At 36.7% G+C, this 18,475-nt stretch overlaps 1 protein-coding gene across 3 annotated transcripts in view; it reads right to left on the minus strand.

Annotated features, from left to right (window-relative positions):
• Positions 1–17,685, minus strand: part of LOC149530314 (FACT complex subunit SSRP1-like) — a 259,070-nt gene extending 241,385 nt beyond the window's left edge. For 2 of the 3 annotated variants that reach the window (XM_089808476.1, XM_089808475.1), the window contains exons 1-2: positions 17,364–17,685; positions 16,800–16,985 (exon numbers count right to left, since the gene is read on the minus strand). In XM_089808476.1, coding sequence (XP_089664602.1) covers positions 16,800–16,985; positions 17,364–17,417 — 240 coding nt within the window. In that variant the 5' untranslated portion in view covers positions 17,418–17,685. Of the gene's footprint in view, positions 1–16,799; positions 16,986–17,279 lie in introns of all 3 variants that reach the window. The other variant, XM_089808477.1, reaches the window with a different exon arrangement.
• Positions 17,686–18,475: the final 790 nt, after the last annotated feature.

Below are 18,475 nucleotides of genomic sequence, written 5' to 3' on the forward strand. Positions count from 1 at the left end.
TAATAGTCTGTCAAACTCATTAATGTAATTCTCAACTATCCCATATTGTCTGATATGCGTTAGTCTTTTAAAATCTTCTTGGGGATATTTTCTATCAAATCTTTTCATAAGTTTTTGTGTGAATTCTTTGTATGAGGTAATATTCTCATGGCCCCGTGTATTTTTCCCATACTACCACCATTCACGTGTGATGCCGGCTAAATGTAGGATGGCAAACTAGAGTGCATCCTCTTCAGTCATGGGTTTGAATGTTAGGTATGTGCTTAATGTTTGTAGCCAATCATATGCCATGATCTTTTATGAACCATCAAAATTTGGAACTTCTACTTCATTTGCTTTATGTTTAAGATCTTTATTAATGTGTGTCCTGGGAGTCTCCCTTCTTTTATCTTCACAAAATTCCCTAAATGATATTACTGCTTTGATATGTGGTTCAAGATCAGCATATGCTCTTGCTATGTCCTCAGTTTGGTTCAAGTGTTGTTCTATCCCTTCTTCATCTCTTAGTACTTCTCCTCTAGGTAAAAATGTTGGTTGTGGAATCCTGGTAGATGTATGATCATTCTCCGAGTGGCTTGAGCTAGTATCTCTTATATGAGTAGGTGGTCCTTTCATATTATTACTAACTAAATTTCCCATACTCTGTAGTGCTTGGAGAAGTGCTTGGTTAGATTTTTCCATTTGATTAATCAATGTTTGCTTGTTCTGTTCCATGTAAGATCTCATCTCGCTTGCTAGGTCGTTCATGGTAGTTCTTTTTGATCTTCCTTCTAGATTTTCCATAATCACCTGTTCACAGGATGGCAGGATTACTGCTCTAATACCAATTGTAATGAACCCTTTATAGATTCATGAAAAGATTTATAATAATGCTAAATAACCAAATGTTTTGTTTCTTTAACCGCTACTTCTATATCTAAGAAGGGTAGAATTATTGTGCTCGGGTAGAAACAGGCTCCAAGAGGCTCCCTTGTGAACAAAGCTCGTTTTGGGAATCTTCTCCTCACTGGGCCCGAATTACTCTACTTGTCACAAACTCCCTCTTCGTTAGAAATATAGAAGGGTCGGATTTGATAATTTGGATGGTTAAATATTTTATATGTTGGTGGGATCTTCATGATTTTATCATAGTTCTATTGTTGCCTGATAATTGATTTTGAACAAATGTAATTAAATCAATTTAAGTCATTATTAGAAGGAAAAACACCTTATTGTTATTTATCTTTTGCAAGTAATTTATTAATTATAATAATAAAGAACTAATCCTAAATTCAAATATAAATGTATATGATCCCAATAAAAATGCTATGTACCTTTCTTCAAGACCCTGTGCGCATAGTCAATCTAATTTACGGAATTTATTAAGGGTACGGACCCTGTCCATGCGGCTTGTATCTAGGCAACCTTTCCAATGGAGGATCTCCACGTGCTTCCACTGAAAGGAGTGCCTAGTGCTTCGAATGTTACTGACAGTGTACTAAATCCACTGAGTGTGCAGAGTGCTTAGATATTTGACACGTCGATGGAAGGGTACGTCTACTCTTCGGATTTTGATTAGCGGATCGCTACATGGTTCTTCTACGTCACCACCTTCCTTGCCAGTACTCCTGTCTAAATTATTACTGTAATGCTTTGAATTCCAAAGGTGTGTAATTGCCTATTTATAATAATTCCAATTTCCAATCTGCCTTTCCTTAGTGTCAAATTGCAGTCCTTTATAGTGTGAGATGATGATGTGCAAAGACACGTCTCCTCACTTAAATTTATATTGTATCTACTTATTAATTAATGTTGTGGTTATGAGGGACAAACAAATAATTATATATAGATTTCGTTATTTGCAATTATCTTTAATTAACCATTATAATAACCAACAAATAAGATTATGTTGTCATTTAATTACTATATTAAAAACATTTGATTGCAATTAAGATTATGTTGTTATTTGACTATTATATTAAAAATATTTAATTGATAAAAAATATACATCAATGATCATTATAGAAAATCTATCTTAAAATCATTTAATTGATAAAATATACACATCAAAGATGATTATATTGAAAAAAAAATTAAAATTGTGAGTGGCTATATTATTGAGGGTCTGTGCCACGACTTGAACGAGAGGCAACAAAAATGGGTAAGCAAGGTTCAGGCTTTTGATGACATTGAATATGTGAAAGGAAAGAACAATGTGGTTGTAGATGCTTTGTCTAGAAAACCCACCATCTGCTTACTAACCCAGATTTCAGCTGACTAGAGAGCACATTTGTTGGTGGAATACTCCAAAAACACATTTGCCTGTGAGCTAATAGATGGCAACACCCAAGATGATCGATACAAAGTGGTGGATGACATCATTTACTATAAGAATCGGATATTTTGTGTCAGAATCCAAATTGAAGCAAAATATCTTGAAGGAGGTACACAACTCACCCTTGGCAAGACACCCAAGCTTCCTCAAAACGTACAGACGTCTCAAGGATAGGTTTTCATGGAAAGGACTTAAAGGAGACGTATTGCAGTATGTAAGAGAGTGTGCGGTCTTCCAACAAAACAAATCCGAGCATACTCTACCTACCGGATTACTGCAACCTCTACCAATTCCAGAACATAAGTGGGAAAGCATCTCGATGGATTTCATAACTGGACTTCCTAAGGTGAACGGAAAGGATTGTATCTTCACGGTGGTTGTCAAATTGACAAAGTACGCACATTTCTTCGCCATCCCCTCAGATTTACAGGCCACACAAGTTGTGCGATCTATTTTTTAGAGGAGTCTTTCGTCTGCACGAGTTACCCCGAAACATTGTCAGTGATCAGGATAGGCGATTCATCAGTATCTTCTGGACAGAACTATTTCAGTTGGCAAGGAGAGAATTGTCACCAAGTTACCACCCTCAGACAGACAGACAAACGGAGATTGTGAACAAGTGGCTCGAACGTTACCTTCGGAACTACGTTTCGGAACAACAACAAGCATGGGTCAAATGGATACACCTGGGGGAATATTATTACAATACCACGTACCACATGTCCATCGAGATGGCACCATTCAAAGCTCTATACGGGTATGAACCCCTCTCCTTCATCGACGCAGTTCTAGGAGACAGTCACGCACCAAGGGAAAAGGACTGGCTTCAGGAGGAACAAGACATTCTAAGATAAATGAAGGAAAACTTACAACAAGCATAGAATCAACAAAAGATGTACGCCGACAGACACCGAATAGAGAGGAGTTTTAAAGTAGGAGACTTGGTCCACCTCAGGCTCCAACCATACCGACAATCTTCATTGAAAGAAAAGGGAACAGAAAAACTAAAGCCACAATTTTATGGCCCTTATCATGTAGTTCGCTGCATCAGTGAAATCGCCTACGAGCTGGAACTTCTGGAGGGGAGCCATTTTCATAACGTTTTTCATGTTTCCTAATTGAAAAAAGCAATGAGACAAAACATCATGGTAACTACAGACCTACCACCACTCAATGAAGAAGGAAAGCTCATATTGGAATCAGCCGAGATTATTGAAATACGTGAGAAGACCCTGCGGAACTGATCGGTGAAGGAATATTTGGTACGTTGGAAACACTTGTCGTTGGACGACACAACCTAGGAAGACGAGCACATTCTTCAACATCTGGCATTGCATTTGCTTGAGGACAAGCAAAATTTGGGACAGGGAGACTGTAATATCCCCGTCATAAAATAGTTTATTAATCAAATCTTTGTTAACCGACTAATTTAAAATATCTCAGACCCATTTTGGTTTTGTTTCCGTAGGTAAGTTTAGCCATCGGCTATCTTTGTACACCCTCGGAAAGTTTTCCCAAAGGGTATTTAAGCATGGCTTGTAGGTAGTTGTAGGCATGCAATTTGGATTATTCTTTGTACTGCGAATTCCAGTTGGGATTCTTCATTGTTTGTCATTTTGGAAGTGAAAGATCTTCCCTAATTGGCTATTCTGGTTTCATTGGGATTCAACCCTCACCCTATTCTGTCGTCCATAATACTTCGTTTGGATCTAGCAAATTAGAGCACCATCTTTGGCAAATACTAATTGAAGGTTATTTTCGTTCTAATCTCCATTATTGTTTGGTTCTGTTTGATGAATTTGGATCTCTAAGTTTAGATTGCATGATTGAGATTTTTGTACTTCAAGAGAATAGACAAACTAGAACTATTTACCATCGTATAGCCATGTCCTTTACCATCGTACAACCCTATCCTTCACCATCGTACAGCCCTGTCCTTTACCACCGTACGGCCTGCCTTGGCCACCATACGAACCATTCTTACTACCGCCATACGGCTGAACACTAACTCTATATGCCAATTCCCTGGCCATACACCTTCTGGCCTCTCTCTTCCCCACCGTATGACCCATTTCAGCAACTTGGTCACAAAAGATAAGAGTATTACGATGTCTACTACTGGGAAGCAGCTCATCACAGAGCCCAAAATTTATTGCTATTACAGCGAATATATACCTTTGTCGTCTCAAAGCATCTACTACCTTGTTTTCCTTGCCCTTAATATAACTAATTTCAAAATCATAATCTGCCAAAAATTCTAGCCATCTTCTTTGTCAGGAGTTGAGGTTAGGCTAGGTAAATATATATTTCAGGCCATGGTGATCTGACTTGAGTTCAAATGGTCTTCCTATCAAATAGTGCCTCCACATTTGAAGGGCATAAACGATGGCTACTAATTCTAGATCATGCGGGGCATAATTTTGCTCATAATTTTTCAGCTTCTTGGATTCGTAGGCAATAACTTGATCTTCCTACATCAGTACACCTCCTAACCCCTCCCCAAATGCATATGTTATAACTATGAAATGGCCTTGTGGATCAAGTACTTTGAGTATCGGTGCACTTGTTAATTTTTCCTTTAGATATTCAAAAATCGTTTGAAATTTTTCAGCCCATGTAAACTTCTTTCCTTTCCTTTGGAGTGAAGTGATGGGATATGCTATTTTCGAAAAATCTCTAATAATTTTTTTATAAAAATCGGCTAGGCCCATAAAGCTTCTGACCTCTGACACGTTACTAGGTACAGGCCAATCTTTGATTGCCTTGATCTTAGTGGGGTCTACAGCTATTCCTTGAGCTGATATAATGTGTCCCAATTACTAAATTTCCTTTTGGTAAAAAGAGCACTTGGATAGTTTTCCATACAATTTGTGCTCTTGCAATCTCTACTTTTTGATGTTCTTCCTTGTTTTGAGAGTATATGAGGATTGTGATGTGAATATCAGGATTTAACTGTGTGATTTTGAGTCAAACTCGATGACCCATGTTTCATGAGTAGTGATTCAACATGAATCCATCTCTCATGAGAATAAATGGAACACTTAGCACTCATTGGATCTAGGTGATGCTCACAGGGGTGAAGCACCGGGACTTCCCGGGAGGTCACCCATCCCAGTACTACTCCAGCCTGAGCGCGCTTAACTACGGAGTTTCCTCCACAGTTAAACCCAAAGCTTGCAACCCCATTTGCAAGCTTTATCCAAGCAATCCTAGCAAACCAAGTATATGAGGATGTCATCAAGCTAGGTACAGGCCCATAAAGCTTCTGACCTCTGACACGTTACTAGGTACAGGCCAATCTTTGATTGCCTTGATCTTAGTGGGGTCTACAGCTATTCCTTGAGCTGATATAATGTGTCCCAATTACTAAATTTCCTTTTGGTAAAAAGAGCACTTGGATAGTTTTCCATACAATTTGTGCTCTTGCAATCTCTACTTTTTGATGTTCTTCCTTGTTTTGAGAGTATATGAGGATTGTGATGTGAATATCAGGATTTAACTGTGTGATTTTGAGTCAAACTCGATGACCCATGTTTCATGAGTAGTGATTCAACATGAATCCATCTCTCATGAGAATAAATGGAACACTTAGCACTCATTGGATCTAGGTGATGCTCACAGGGGTGAAGCACCGGGACTTCCCGGGAGGTCACCCATCCCAGTACTACTCCAGCCTGAGCGCGCTTAACTACGGAGTTTCCTCCACAGTTAAACCCAAAGCTTGCAACCCCATTTGCAAGCTTTATCCAAGCAATCCAAGCAATCCAAGTATATGAGGATGTCATCAATAAAGACTATTACAAATTTATCCAAGCAATCCTAAAAAATGCTATTCATAAGGTTCTGAAAGCTACCGGGGCGTTGCTTAGCCCAAAGGGAAGTACAATGAATTTGTAATGGTCATATCAAGTTCTAAAAGCAATTTTATGGATCTCTTCATCCTTGATACGAAGCTGATGATAGCTAGATCTTAAATCGATCTTGGAGAATATAGTTGCGTCTCTCATCTGATCAAATAAATCATCAATTATGGGAAGCGAATACCTATTCTTGATGGCAACTTTGTTGAGCGTCCTATAATCTATACACAACCTCATGGACCCATCCTTCTTCCTGACAAACAACACTGGAGCTCCCCAGGTGTGACACTATGTCGAATAAGTTTCTTATCTAATAAATCTTGCAGCTACACTTGTAACTCCATTAACTCAGTAGTGGTGATTCGATAAGGTGCTCTTGATATAGGCTCTGCCCCAGGTACCAAATCTATGGTGAAATCAAGTACTCTAGATGGAAGTAATCTAGGGAGTTCTTCTGGAAACACATCTTGACACTTAAGATATGGATATTTCTTCTCAAAGGGTTCTCTCAGTTTTTCTCTAATTTCTCCATCTTCTAAGATGTAGTCATCTCTATAAGTAGTATCTATAGGTTCTCTCAAGTCTTCTATCTTAACGCAAAAATTTCACACCCCTTCCTTCTGCATCTTTTAAGTTGCATGGCCAATATCTGGCGAGATTTGATCTCATGCATAATTCCTTTGATGGTCACAAGATTGCCTCGGTCATCTAAACATTTTATTGTCTTGGCAAGACAATCGACCTTTGCCTTATGTTCACTAAACCAATTTATACCATGATGATGTCATAGGACCCAAGAGGTGCTACATACAAATTCACTTCTATAGAAAAAAAATTGGAAATTCAACCTGGGCCTCAAACAAGCACTGCTCTACCCTAGCCCTTGATTGGTTTGCATACTCAACATTCCATGGGTTTTCCATAAAACCAGTTCTTCTAGGAAATCTACTTAATAGCTTTGGGGATATAAAACATTTTGTTGCCCCTGTACCAATTAATATAGAAATAGGGTTTCCGTAGATCTTACTCGGAGTTTCTATCAAACCCAATTGTTGTTCTGCTTGTTGATTATCCAGTGCTGAATGAATCCTCTACTAGTAGATGGCCTACTGTGGCAATAATGGGGGTCGAGGTGACTGATTGGTTTTTGGCTTGTTAGGTCACTTGTTGGCATAATGATCCCCGCCACAAGCAAAACATCCTGATAGTGGTCCCTTCTTTTCATTTCCTTTACTACCCCGTTTAAATTGGAGTTACCCTTGAATTCTTTACCACCATTTCCTCTAGGCTCTGGTTCATCGGGCTTGAAGTTTTTAAAATGCTTTTTGTGGGATCCTCAATCTGATCCTTCTGTGTTCCAGCTAGTTTTCCTCTTGTTATCTCTGATAGAGTCATCCCTTTTCACTTTGTGTTCCTAACGGACAGCTCTCTCGAGGGCTTCCTCTATAGTTTGAGGAGCAAGAACATCCACTACTTCCCCGATCCTATTGTTCAATCCCATAATGAGCCTCCTAACTTTCAGGTCCTTGTCTTGCTGATATGGAGGTACATACTTCAGCAATCGAGTGAACTTCTCCCAATACTTGTGTACAAACATATCCCCTTGTTTAAGGTTCTAAAAGTCTAACAGTTTCTAATCGCAGAAAGTCTAGTGTAAGCATCAGTTCTTAAAGATGGAGACGAACTTGTCCCATGTAACCTCAGTTGTCTTAATGTTGAGTTCTATCTTAGTGTTTCCCCAACAAGTAGTTGCTTCACCTAAAGGGTGGTATATTCCCCAAACTGCTTTGGAAATTTCGGAAAAACTCATGATTTCAAAGTATTGTTCCATCTCAGTTAACTAGGCTTCTGCATCCTCTCTAGATTCAAAGCCCAAGAAGCTAGGTGGTTTGATCTTTTTTATATCTAAGGACAAGTCAATAACTATTTCTAGTTTCCTTTCTTTCTCAATTTGTATGGGTGAGACTTGAGCACTTTTTTTGTTGTGGCCAGAATTTTCAAGTTCAGTTCTAGGTAAAAGCGAGGATTGTATCTTCTCTTGACCTCGCCCTATCTAGGCTGCCAAATCATTCATTTTCTTTTCCATGTTTTCCAGCTTCATTCGCATGTCATGCAAAACTTGAAGCAACAAATCCGAGGGAATCTGTGCGTTGACCTCATTGGTCACTTCACTATCTAAGGTGTTCTCATTGTTGTTCATGTTTCCTATTTTAAAAGTCCCTGTAATGTAAATAAATTTCTTAAATCAATATCATGCTCGCACTTAGACGTATATATGCTTGTTCAAAGAAAAGTACAATGACAAATAAGATATTTATTAATTGCTCATTTTATTGAGTTTATCAATTTGCTAGTTACATCGGTAACAAATTTTATTTACAAAAATCTCATCCTTTGAGGATAATATAAGCAGGAATACTAATTTTGAATTTTCAGATACTCTATTCCTGGGTATTTTGCTCAGTTCCAATCTTGTGCTTATCCCACACTATCCAAGTTTTACTAAAGATCATGAGAGGATCAATTTGTCGAGCATCCCATGCCTTGATAAGTTTGTCCCTTAGTATTGCCTTCCTAGCAGAAGTCCATCTGACCCTCTCCTTCATTTGTTACATTGCTTGGGTTTCCTCATCCCAGGCTATGGAGCAATAGGAATAATTATGCTTCGGCATATTCTTTATTAGATAAAAGAATAAGGGATGTCGAGTTTCCTTGTGGACAGTCTTCCACATATACATCCTGCTACATTTAATTTTGTATTTTCAATTTCCTAATTTTGTTAAGTGATGAGCCCAAGGTTCAGAGTTGAACCCAGCGCTCTAATACCATATGTAATATACCATTTTACTAAGCTGAAACTAGAAGACATTCTAAGATTATAACTGACTTTCACAACAAAATGGCATAAGGTAGTTGTAATCCATTACTTCATATAGAAAGGAAACTAGCAATTGAATTTATTATACAAGAATAAGTAATCAGAAATTAAGCAATGCCTATATCAAATTTGTAAGAAAGAAACTAATATAACTTCCATAATTACACTTGAAAGAAACTTAATAATAAACCATATATACGATTATGCATTTCAAAGTAACACGTACAGTATGTACAAGCAAAATAGTAAGAATTCATACATGCATCGAAATAATTGTCGATATGTTGTGCAAGCCTCGACATTTGGTGAAGAGAAGCATTGACATAGGCTTAAATTTGTATATTGACATATTCTCAAGTTTATATATATATATATATATATATACACTAACATCACGCTATTGACATTACCTATAATTGTACGTACACACACACACACACACACACACACATATATATATATATATATATATATGCTATTGACATTACCTATAATTGTACGTACACACACACACACACACATATATATGCGTGTGTAATTATGAGAGCACATATAATTTCCTTTCATCAATATAATGATCGTGCATGTACGCATATATGTATATAATATATATACATGTAAGTACAAATCATAGATGTTAGCAAAAATAACATGGTTTCAATATATATATAGATAGATAGTTACATCTGACGACCGCTCCATGGTCTCAAAATAAAATAAGGTAATAGTTTCTCTTATGTTATTAAATGTTTAATGTTTCTCTTGTTTTAGGAATCAACTAATTAGCTCATGATTGTCGAAGGTATACCTTGTTGCCTAGCCATTAAATCCTTCACCAATAGTTAGAACCCAAACCTAATGGTCTAACGATGGACTAAATTGGTGCCCCATTACTTAAATCCCGTTTAGCAATGCTTCCCGACTCCATCTACTCCTGCAACCAAAATGCATATTTCCACAATAATAACATGCTCTTGCATTTTAAATCAAAATATCAAGAAAACACAATAACTAATAATTGTCACAACAGCTAACCACCACTAACATTTATCTTAAAATATAAGCATTCATTTTTAGTTGTAATAACAATAAACAACTAATAAATCATTTTCACATGAATCAAATTGATTAACCATAACTTCCATATCACAAGATCATGACATCTGAGAGTTTTTAACAAACCATTACAACAGCTCTAAGATTATTTTAAAAGATCAAAAATTTGGGATGTAAAAATATCCCTGTCTTTTAGCAGTTTCAAGTAGTCTAATTTCATTTTTTCCAATGTCTTCTAAAGAGTGTAAAGGAATGCACTATTGGCTCCCTCTCCTTTTCAATACTTTTAACATCCCCCATGATTTTGTCAATGTTCTTATGGGTGTTATCAAAATGTACTAAGGCTGCAACAATCATACCATTTGGTACTTTCAGCTTATCCTCCAAATTATATGCTCCAAAATCATCATCTAGAAATGAAATGTCTGATTGGTCCTTTAAATCAGCTCCTATAGTAACATCATCTTGTTGTAGTTCTTGAATACTAAATTCATTTTCACTTTCAGCTGTACCATTTTCAGAATTTTCCTCTCCAGATGTATTGTCTCATCAACTATCACGTCAATGTCTTCACATAATTCATTCTCATTGAGAGTCTCATTTTCAGTCTTAGGATCACCATAATCTTTTTCAATAATAACCTCCAACTCACCAAACAGGATGCTAGAATAATCCTTACCATTAACCATGGCAGGTTCCCTCTTATGGCCTTTGTTAGGTTGAAGTTGACCTAACGAGTCCCCAACTTCCTCAACGCTGATTTGCACTTCTTGAGCAGACTCTTCCTGCTTGTTACCTCCATCATCTATTACTCATTTCGAACAACTTGAATCTGTCATCTTTTTTTTTTTTTGGTTACTCGCCCGCTGCTGTGCCTCTTCCCTATCCTGCCAATCCCTGCCAAGAGAATGATATTAATTCCTCCGAGTTGAATTTGTCCTTCACGCTGAACTCAACCACCTCCGCGAGAGAACTAAGAAAAACTTGCATAAAACCATCCGCAGGACAAGAAAACTCCGAAGAAGACAAGCGTCTACTGCGAATAGAAAAATCCTTACGGTAAGGATTCGTATGTCGCCTCTGCATAGATCCACTCCCAACAGCCCGATACTGGAGTATTGACGCCAACACCCACAACCCTGCCCCCAACCTCGTCTATGGATTTGCGGAACTATCTGCACCAACAATATCAACCACTATGGAATCGTAGAGTACTACGGGCGGAGAGAAATATTGCCCGAGTCCGTAGCAAGAACAAACGCCGAGAAGAAATCTGGGGAGAAGGCCGCACCAAATGTTTACTGTACGGGTAAAGAAATCAACGCATACAGACAATGGAACACGAACAGCAGAATTCCTTAGATTATTCACATATGCCAGACATTACATTATGCTTGATAAGATAAGATCCATTATCAATTACAATGATCCCAGATGGGATATAAATACTATCCGCCGAACCTTCCTAGAGGAGTCCGTCGGCCACAAACATTATGTCCACTACAAACTATTTACCCGTCGGCTACAAAATACAAAACACTGACGACAATCATTCTGTCGGCTACAGAAACACTGCCGGGACCATACAGTCGGCTAACAAATACAAGGGATCAATAACCTCGTCATAGGATTCTACAGCACAAGATTACACTGATTCAAGTTCATTCACTTGCACAAAAACATGGTATCTTGACTTCAAAGTTTGAGTGAAAATTTTTGCAACATAAGCCTAACATTAACCCTTATTAACAATTTATGTGATTAAATAACCTTATTTCATAAGTTTTCAAGAGTAGCCTGTAGGAATTGAAAAATAACGAAATATTCACAAAACTTACTGCTTTATAGCTGATATGGAAAAAAGAGGAAATAAACATTTTAAACCAAACTAATCGCTAAATAATTAATAAAAATAGAGGCCTAATAATAGGCTCATCTCTATCTCCCAGAAAAGCCACTAGTGATGATAACAACTGCCAAATGCTACTGTTTTTGAAAGATAAAATCTTTTGACACTTGGTGATTTTTTAAAACTATAGCAACTTTCGACTTGAAATTTTGTCATTTTTTTTTAAAAGGGTAAACTTTATCTGGAAACTGTCCGAAAGTCGTTAAAGCCTCCGAAGCACAAAACTAATGAATACATTTCCTCTACCACTTGAGAAACTGAAGCTAAGACATTGACCATGATAAATCCACTGATGCCATGTCATGGTAATATGTCACATTCTAAATTTTTAACCCTCAACCTCAAAAAAACTTCAATCTTTTTGCAGATCTCACTGGAACCCTATGTTAGATATTATGGCAATTCTTTTGTGATAATGACTGGAGATTTAAAAAACAGCTTTCGCTTCATCTTACAAATTTGCCTGTGTGCGCCAGGGTTTTGGTATGCAAATCTCAATCCACTAAACCTGCTGAAGGAAAGCAGATGTTCCAAAAACCTTTACAAGTGGTGCTGAAAACTCTTTTAACGGACATGCAAAAATAATGAAAAAAAAGCATCCTTTTTCTCCTGCAAACAGCGGCAATGAATTGCTTATTAAGTTTATCATTAAACTGCAGATATGATATCGCATATGGATACAGTATCAGATACGGATATGAATACGGCCATTTTTTAAGACCCTCATTACGGATATGGCTGGATACAACATTTGTTAAACAAATTCACATATTTAACACAAATTAAAGGAGATCTTCATTGCTTCAAAAGCAATAGACACATAATTGCTATATGAATAATTATAAGTTGATTTACACATTTACAATATGCAAAAAGAGTTGAATTGGAAGATAACCCAAAAAAATGGATCCTTGAAACAGAAAAACATTTCATTTGTCATTCTCATTTGGTGTAGGTTTTGTTTAAACCAATTTTATAAAAAAAAACTTGCAAGAATGAAGCTTTTTTAAATTAAATATAGGGAAGATTTATGTCAAATTTTAAAAAATCAAATCACATAGCATCAAGTATGGTTGGGAAATCAAGGTTTTTTGGGCATGACGGGTACAGTATTCAATGTCTATCCAAGTCCTATGCATCAACCCTGGCTATGGAGTATGTACACCTAGAGGGAGGGACAAAGGACTATCCGCCTCATCTGGAAATAACCATTCCTTCCACACTTTAAAACTTTTTCACTTCTGCTTTCTGGTAACTAAAGATACACAGATGGAGTTTTGGTGTGGCCAAATTCCAAAAAGGTGTCGTTGGATGAGTTTCTTGATGGCTTGGCCATCACAATTGTGCCATTTACTTCTTAGTCATAATCCAAGGATGAGCACTGATCACTAAAATCTCTAAAATCTTTAACATTTTTTTCAAGCTGGAACAAATTCTGAAACTATTGCCTGCAATGAGACACTGGCCAAGATTTTTACCAAAGCTTTCAAAGTCCTATGGCCCAAGTTTGTCCCATGGTCCTTACATAGAGCTACATGTTGCAATCCTGTTTGAATTTTCTAAAAATAAAACATGTGAAATCCAAAATCTTAACCAACCTTTGTGTTTAGCCTAAAAAAGGCCAATCTGGGTTGATTTATAAGACTAAACTATTCATGTACTCAGATACTAGACTTGTCTTTTGTTTCACAAATCATCAATAATCTTCCTGTGCAGGTAGCGGCAGGAAAAACTCAAAAGTGAATTGAAGAAAAGAATGAAATAATCCATAGTAGAGCTCTCTTAGGTGACAATTAAAAGGGGTTTGTGCAGATATTTAAAGGTAGTATCAGTATAAACAGAGTGAACAACAGCTCCCAGGGGAAAATATAACAGATTTGAACCTAAGCGTACTTAACACATGCCTCTGCCACTGCCAAAGCCTAAAGGTATAAAAATCCTTCTCTAAAAGCAAAAGGGACCTTTTAAAGGTCACTGCCATCAACTTTCACTGTCGGCCAACAAAGGGACCATTGACAGCTTAGGCAAAAATATTATAAGGCAGAAATCAGCAAGATTTCCACCCAAAGTAGAGCTAAAACATCAGGAATTCTCACTCAAGGAAGAAAGGAAGTTCACTGTCGAAAATGAATATTTGGACTACTGTTTTGAGTTGGCATTACCACAGACAAATTCTGCATGGCAAGATAAAAGTGGCTAAAACCTTTTGAAGATCTACCTGAAAGGAAAGAGGAAATGATCCAAGTTTGAGCATACAATTCAGGTGGCTATGCCATCTCAAATCCATGCCAAGAAACTGGTCCATCCTGTTTAGATTGATAAAGCAGGTAAGCTCAGATTTGAGATTTTAGATTTCATTTGTTTTCATTTTTTTCAAAAATTTTTGCAGGAACACAATAGATTTGATATCAAAGATTTTTTATTTTAAGTTAACAATAGGACCAAGCATTTATCAAACTAAGCAACACGAGATTGAAGGAACATGGATTGCAAGTTTTGTGTAATATCTGCTTGTGTGCTTTCATGTGACCAAAAGGAAATCGTTGTAACTTGAGCCCTTGCTTTCAGTTTATGTAATAACCCTAAACAATAAATTTTATTTCTTGTATTATTACTTTGAGCTCTCATAGCACAGGTGACAATGAGGAGGTTGACAATCTAAAAGTTCAAATTCATAGTACGAATATAAATCAGAAAGGCTAAGTGAGTAGTTTGAATAGGAGTGTTACCCATTTCAATTGCCTTCCCAAGTTGTTAGAAGAATTTTATAAGGGTCCCTTAGATAAGAAGACCCTAAAGACAATTTGCTTCAAAGATACACTCACACAAATCTAGTGATTCAAAGGGGACCCTGGAAATGTCATTTTTGTGACCTTGAATTATATGGCCACTTTACTAGAGTGAATGCACATCTCCTTAACATTCTTAGCAAAGGCGTCAATCTATGTTGTATTTTGACATTATAACAATGAGCAAAGACACAACGATTGTATTGTGGCAGTGATAAGCATGACAGTCCATTACCATAATAATGAGGGTTGTTGACACTTCAACAAACAAGTTTCTCTTCGTCAAATGTGATAGATCACAAGAACAAAGGTAGGATGCAAAATTCACTCCAAACTACCAACACTGATAGAGTTGTTCAACAAGGAAAACAAAGACAAGATAGATGATGCTATTGGCAAATTTTCCTTTAGCAATGTCATTCCATTCCATGTTGCTCAATCAAATTTATCTAATAAACTGGAAAAAGCAAGGTCTTCATATGCACCAATAGGGGAGATGGAGGTGAGATCCTCTATCTTGGACAAGAACTATTCCAAGATAAACATTCTTATCATAGAAAGAAAGGTAGCATCAATCTCAAGCATATATAATAATATCAGAGATGAGTGGGTAAACATTAGACATCATCCATTCACCAATATCCAGGTGACATGTGTAAAGGGCCCTCTTCCTTATGGTTGTTGATTACTGAAGGCAACGGAACCACAAGGACACAAAGTTTAAGTTTCATCTCCCAAAAGGCATTATAGAAGAAGCTGGCGGTGAGAATGTAGTGCAAGTCTTGATACATACAACCTATAGGTGTAAACTAGCAAGTAAGTTGGTTGAATCTTTCAAACATAATTTTTGCCCCCTTTCTGTGTGCACACTATGGAACAATGATCTGAAGGACAGAGGGAAAAAGGACTGAATCATATAGATTGCACTCAATGTGAAAGGTGTGTTAATGTTTATCTACAATCCCTACACCTCACATGCACTGTTTTGGACCTTCTCGACAAAGGAATTTCTCAAAACTGTTGAGATCAGATATGCCTCACATTTCTTCTCTTGGAGAGGATGATTAAGCTGCAAGAACCTTCGAAACTAAAGTTCATGACATGGGTTAAATCAATAACCCAAGCCCAAGTGCAAGAGGGAACAAAAGTGAAGGAAGTGATAAAAAGCGACACTTCTGTTGTTGATGCCAGATGTATTGTCTCCCTATCTCTAATTTTGACAGTGATCGATGATGTGGGCTCTAATGTTCAAGCCTTGGAAAGAGCATGAGATAATCGATAGCATGCTGAGACAAATAAAGGTAATTCTACAAAAGATAGACCCCACTTTGCAGTTTTACAAGAGCGCATTCGACCCATTACTCAATGAATATGAGATAAGCTCGACACTCCCTCGCGCATTGTTGCCTACACATCGAGCCTGATATTGTACATGAATGTTGTACCAACGAAAATACTAAGGTGAAGAGAGGATTCAGAAAGGTATTTAAAAAGATGTCAAATGCGGCAGAAGCCACCACCATTCATCATGAGTCAAAAACATTTGCCACACTCAATGGCGATTTGAAAGAGGAAAAGTAAATTTGTAGGGGTAAATGAAGGAAATCGCAAACTAAAATTTATCATTTTTTGTGTCTCGTTCTTCTCTCCTTTATAATGCAATTTAATATTTACAAATGTCTGTTCCTCTGGTTTCTTCTTTTGTTAATTTTGCCATCTTGAAGAATTTTTACTGTTCACAACGTGAAATCGAACACGTAATGCTTTATAGTTTTTAGTAGACTGGAAGAACTATTGTAAGTCCACATACCAGCCGTGTAATTAGGTTTGCATTATCCTGTATAAAATAAAGATAAGATACAGAAGTAGTCAAACAAAACCAGTATTCATGTAATTTCAAGAGTAAGCAGTGGCCGCGGTCTTCTTACATACACCCACACAGAAGATACTTCTAATACACACACCGAAGATAATGAGTTGGCGGTAATGGCACCTGTTCACGAAAGCCATTAAACTTGACATTCAATCCAGCTTTCGATTTGACAGCCAACTGGTAACCCTTAGGAATCCTGGTCCAACTCAAGCTGCCAATGTCGGGTTTTCCCACTTCTACAACCTTCCCTCCACCCTGCTTTCTCCATATTATGCCTCCTGAATGAATCCTCAGCTGGCCTGGATTCTGCCACAGACCACCCGTACAAGATAATAACAAATAAGATAGCTTAAAATTCATTTAGGCCTGGTTTATATTATCTATCAAACTGTATTTGCAGTATTGTTTCTGAGTTTAGATTTAAAAATAAGTTCGTCAGGCTTTATAAGAGTCTTTGTAGCAATAGTAAATCAGAAGTCGTTGTACTGAATAAAACCCTAAATAACTTTTCGATCTTAATTACAATGAACGCAATTTCTAGCCACATGGAAATTTCAAACGAGAGAAATACAAAAATTGAAAGGCTTCTGAAACATTCACCATCTAAATTAACAGAGAAAGTAAAGGGAACTCATTAAATTGTCCAGATTTTATAGAACAAAGATTGCAAAAGACAATCTTTACCATGCCACCTCTCCCACCAAGTAAAATATTGTTAAACTGATGGCCGTCTGCCATTATTGAAAAATATTTTTGATCTGACCCTGCAATCTGTTTTTCTGATTGATTGAAATCAATCACAAAATTAAATTAATAGTTTGCTCTAATAGTACGCACAAACTATCCTGGTTACGGTTGGTGGTATTTTTTTGGCAAAGAGAATATGGGAGTATGGGGAAGACCAGGATCGTTGCAGAGAAACTAAATTTGACGCTCTTTTTCTTATAGGGAAGAAAATTGCAAGCTTCATACTTTTCCTCCGTGGTTCTACGTCATCCTGTGCGCACGTTTTCGGTTTGTGCGGAAGTCATTAATATGTGATTTTACAATTTAAATTTCCTGAGATTATTTTACTAATTTATTTTTTTGGTTAGACTAAATTGTATTTGTGAAATTTTTCTTCATAGTTTAAATTTTAATTTCTTAATTTCAAAGTTGACAATTATTCGATAGGATGGATACAATTAATATAGAATGCAATTATTATGACATGTTAATATACTTTTTTTTTTAAATAAAAATTTGTGTTAAGTTGATTTTTACTAATATTCATTGTATAAATTCATAATGATGCAAAAATACTAAAAATGTAATGAAACATATTTTGTTATGTAGATTTGTTATATGTCTTTATAGTGGTGTAAATTTACAAAGAATTTAATGAGAACACATTGTGTTATATGAATATGTGTTTTTGTAGAGATGTCATTTTGTATGGAGAATAGTTTAAAACTTTGTTTTAGATTAATGCAAAAACAAGTTTTGAAAGGACCTGAAACCCCTTACAAAAAAAAAGATATACGAAAAGGATCACTAAGTTTTACAAGGACCTGAAACCTAAAGTTCACATCAAAGCATCAAAAGATCAGGTTTTACAAGGACTTGACACCTAGAGTTAAAACTAAAAAAAGTTGGAAACGAAAAAAAAAAAACAGGAAACCAAAACCAACAATCCAAGTAGAGAACAAACACTTGCAAACAAACCTGCAACTAAATTAGCTCTTTAATGACCTTAGCTAATTCCTTGCGAGCCTCTATTGTACTCTGAAGGATGTCTTCCACGGCAGAACCAGGAG

Source organism: Cupressus sempervirens, chromosome 11, assembly GCF_028749045.1.
Source record: "Cupressus sempervirens isolate cs-2001-9-10 chromosome 11, ASM2874904v1, whole genome shotgun sequence".
NCBI classification, from domain to species: domain Eukaryota; kingdom Viridiplantae; phylum Streptophyta; class Pinopsida; order Cupressales; family Cupressaceae; genus Cupressus; species Cupressus sempervirens.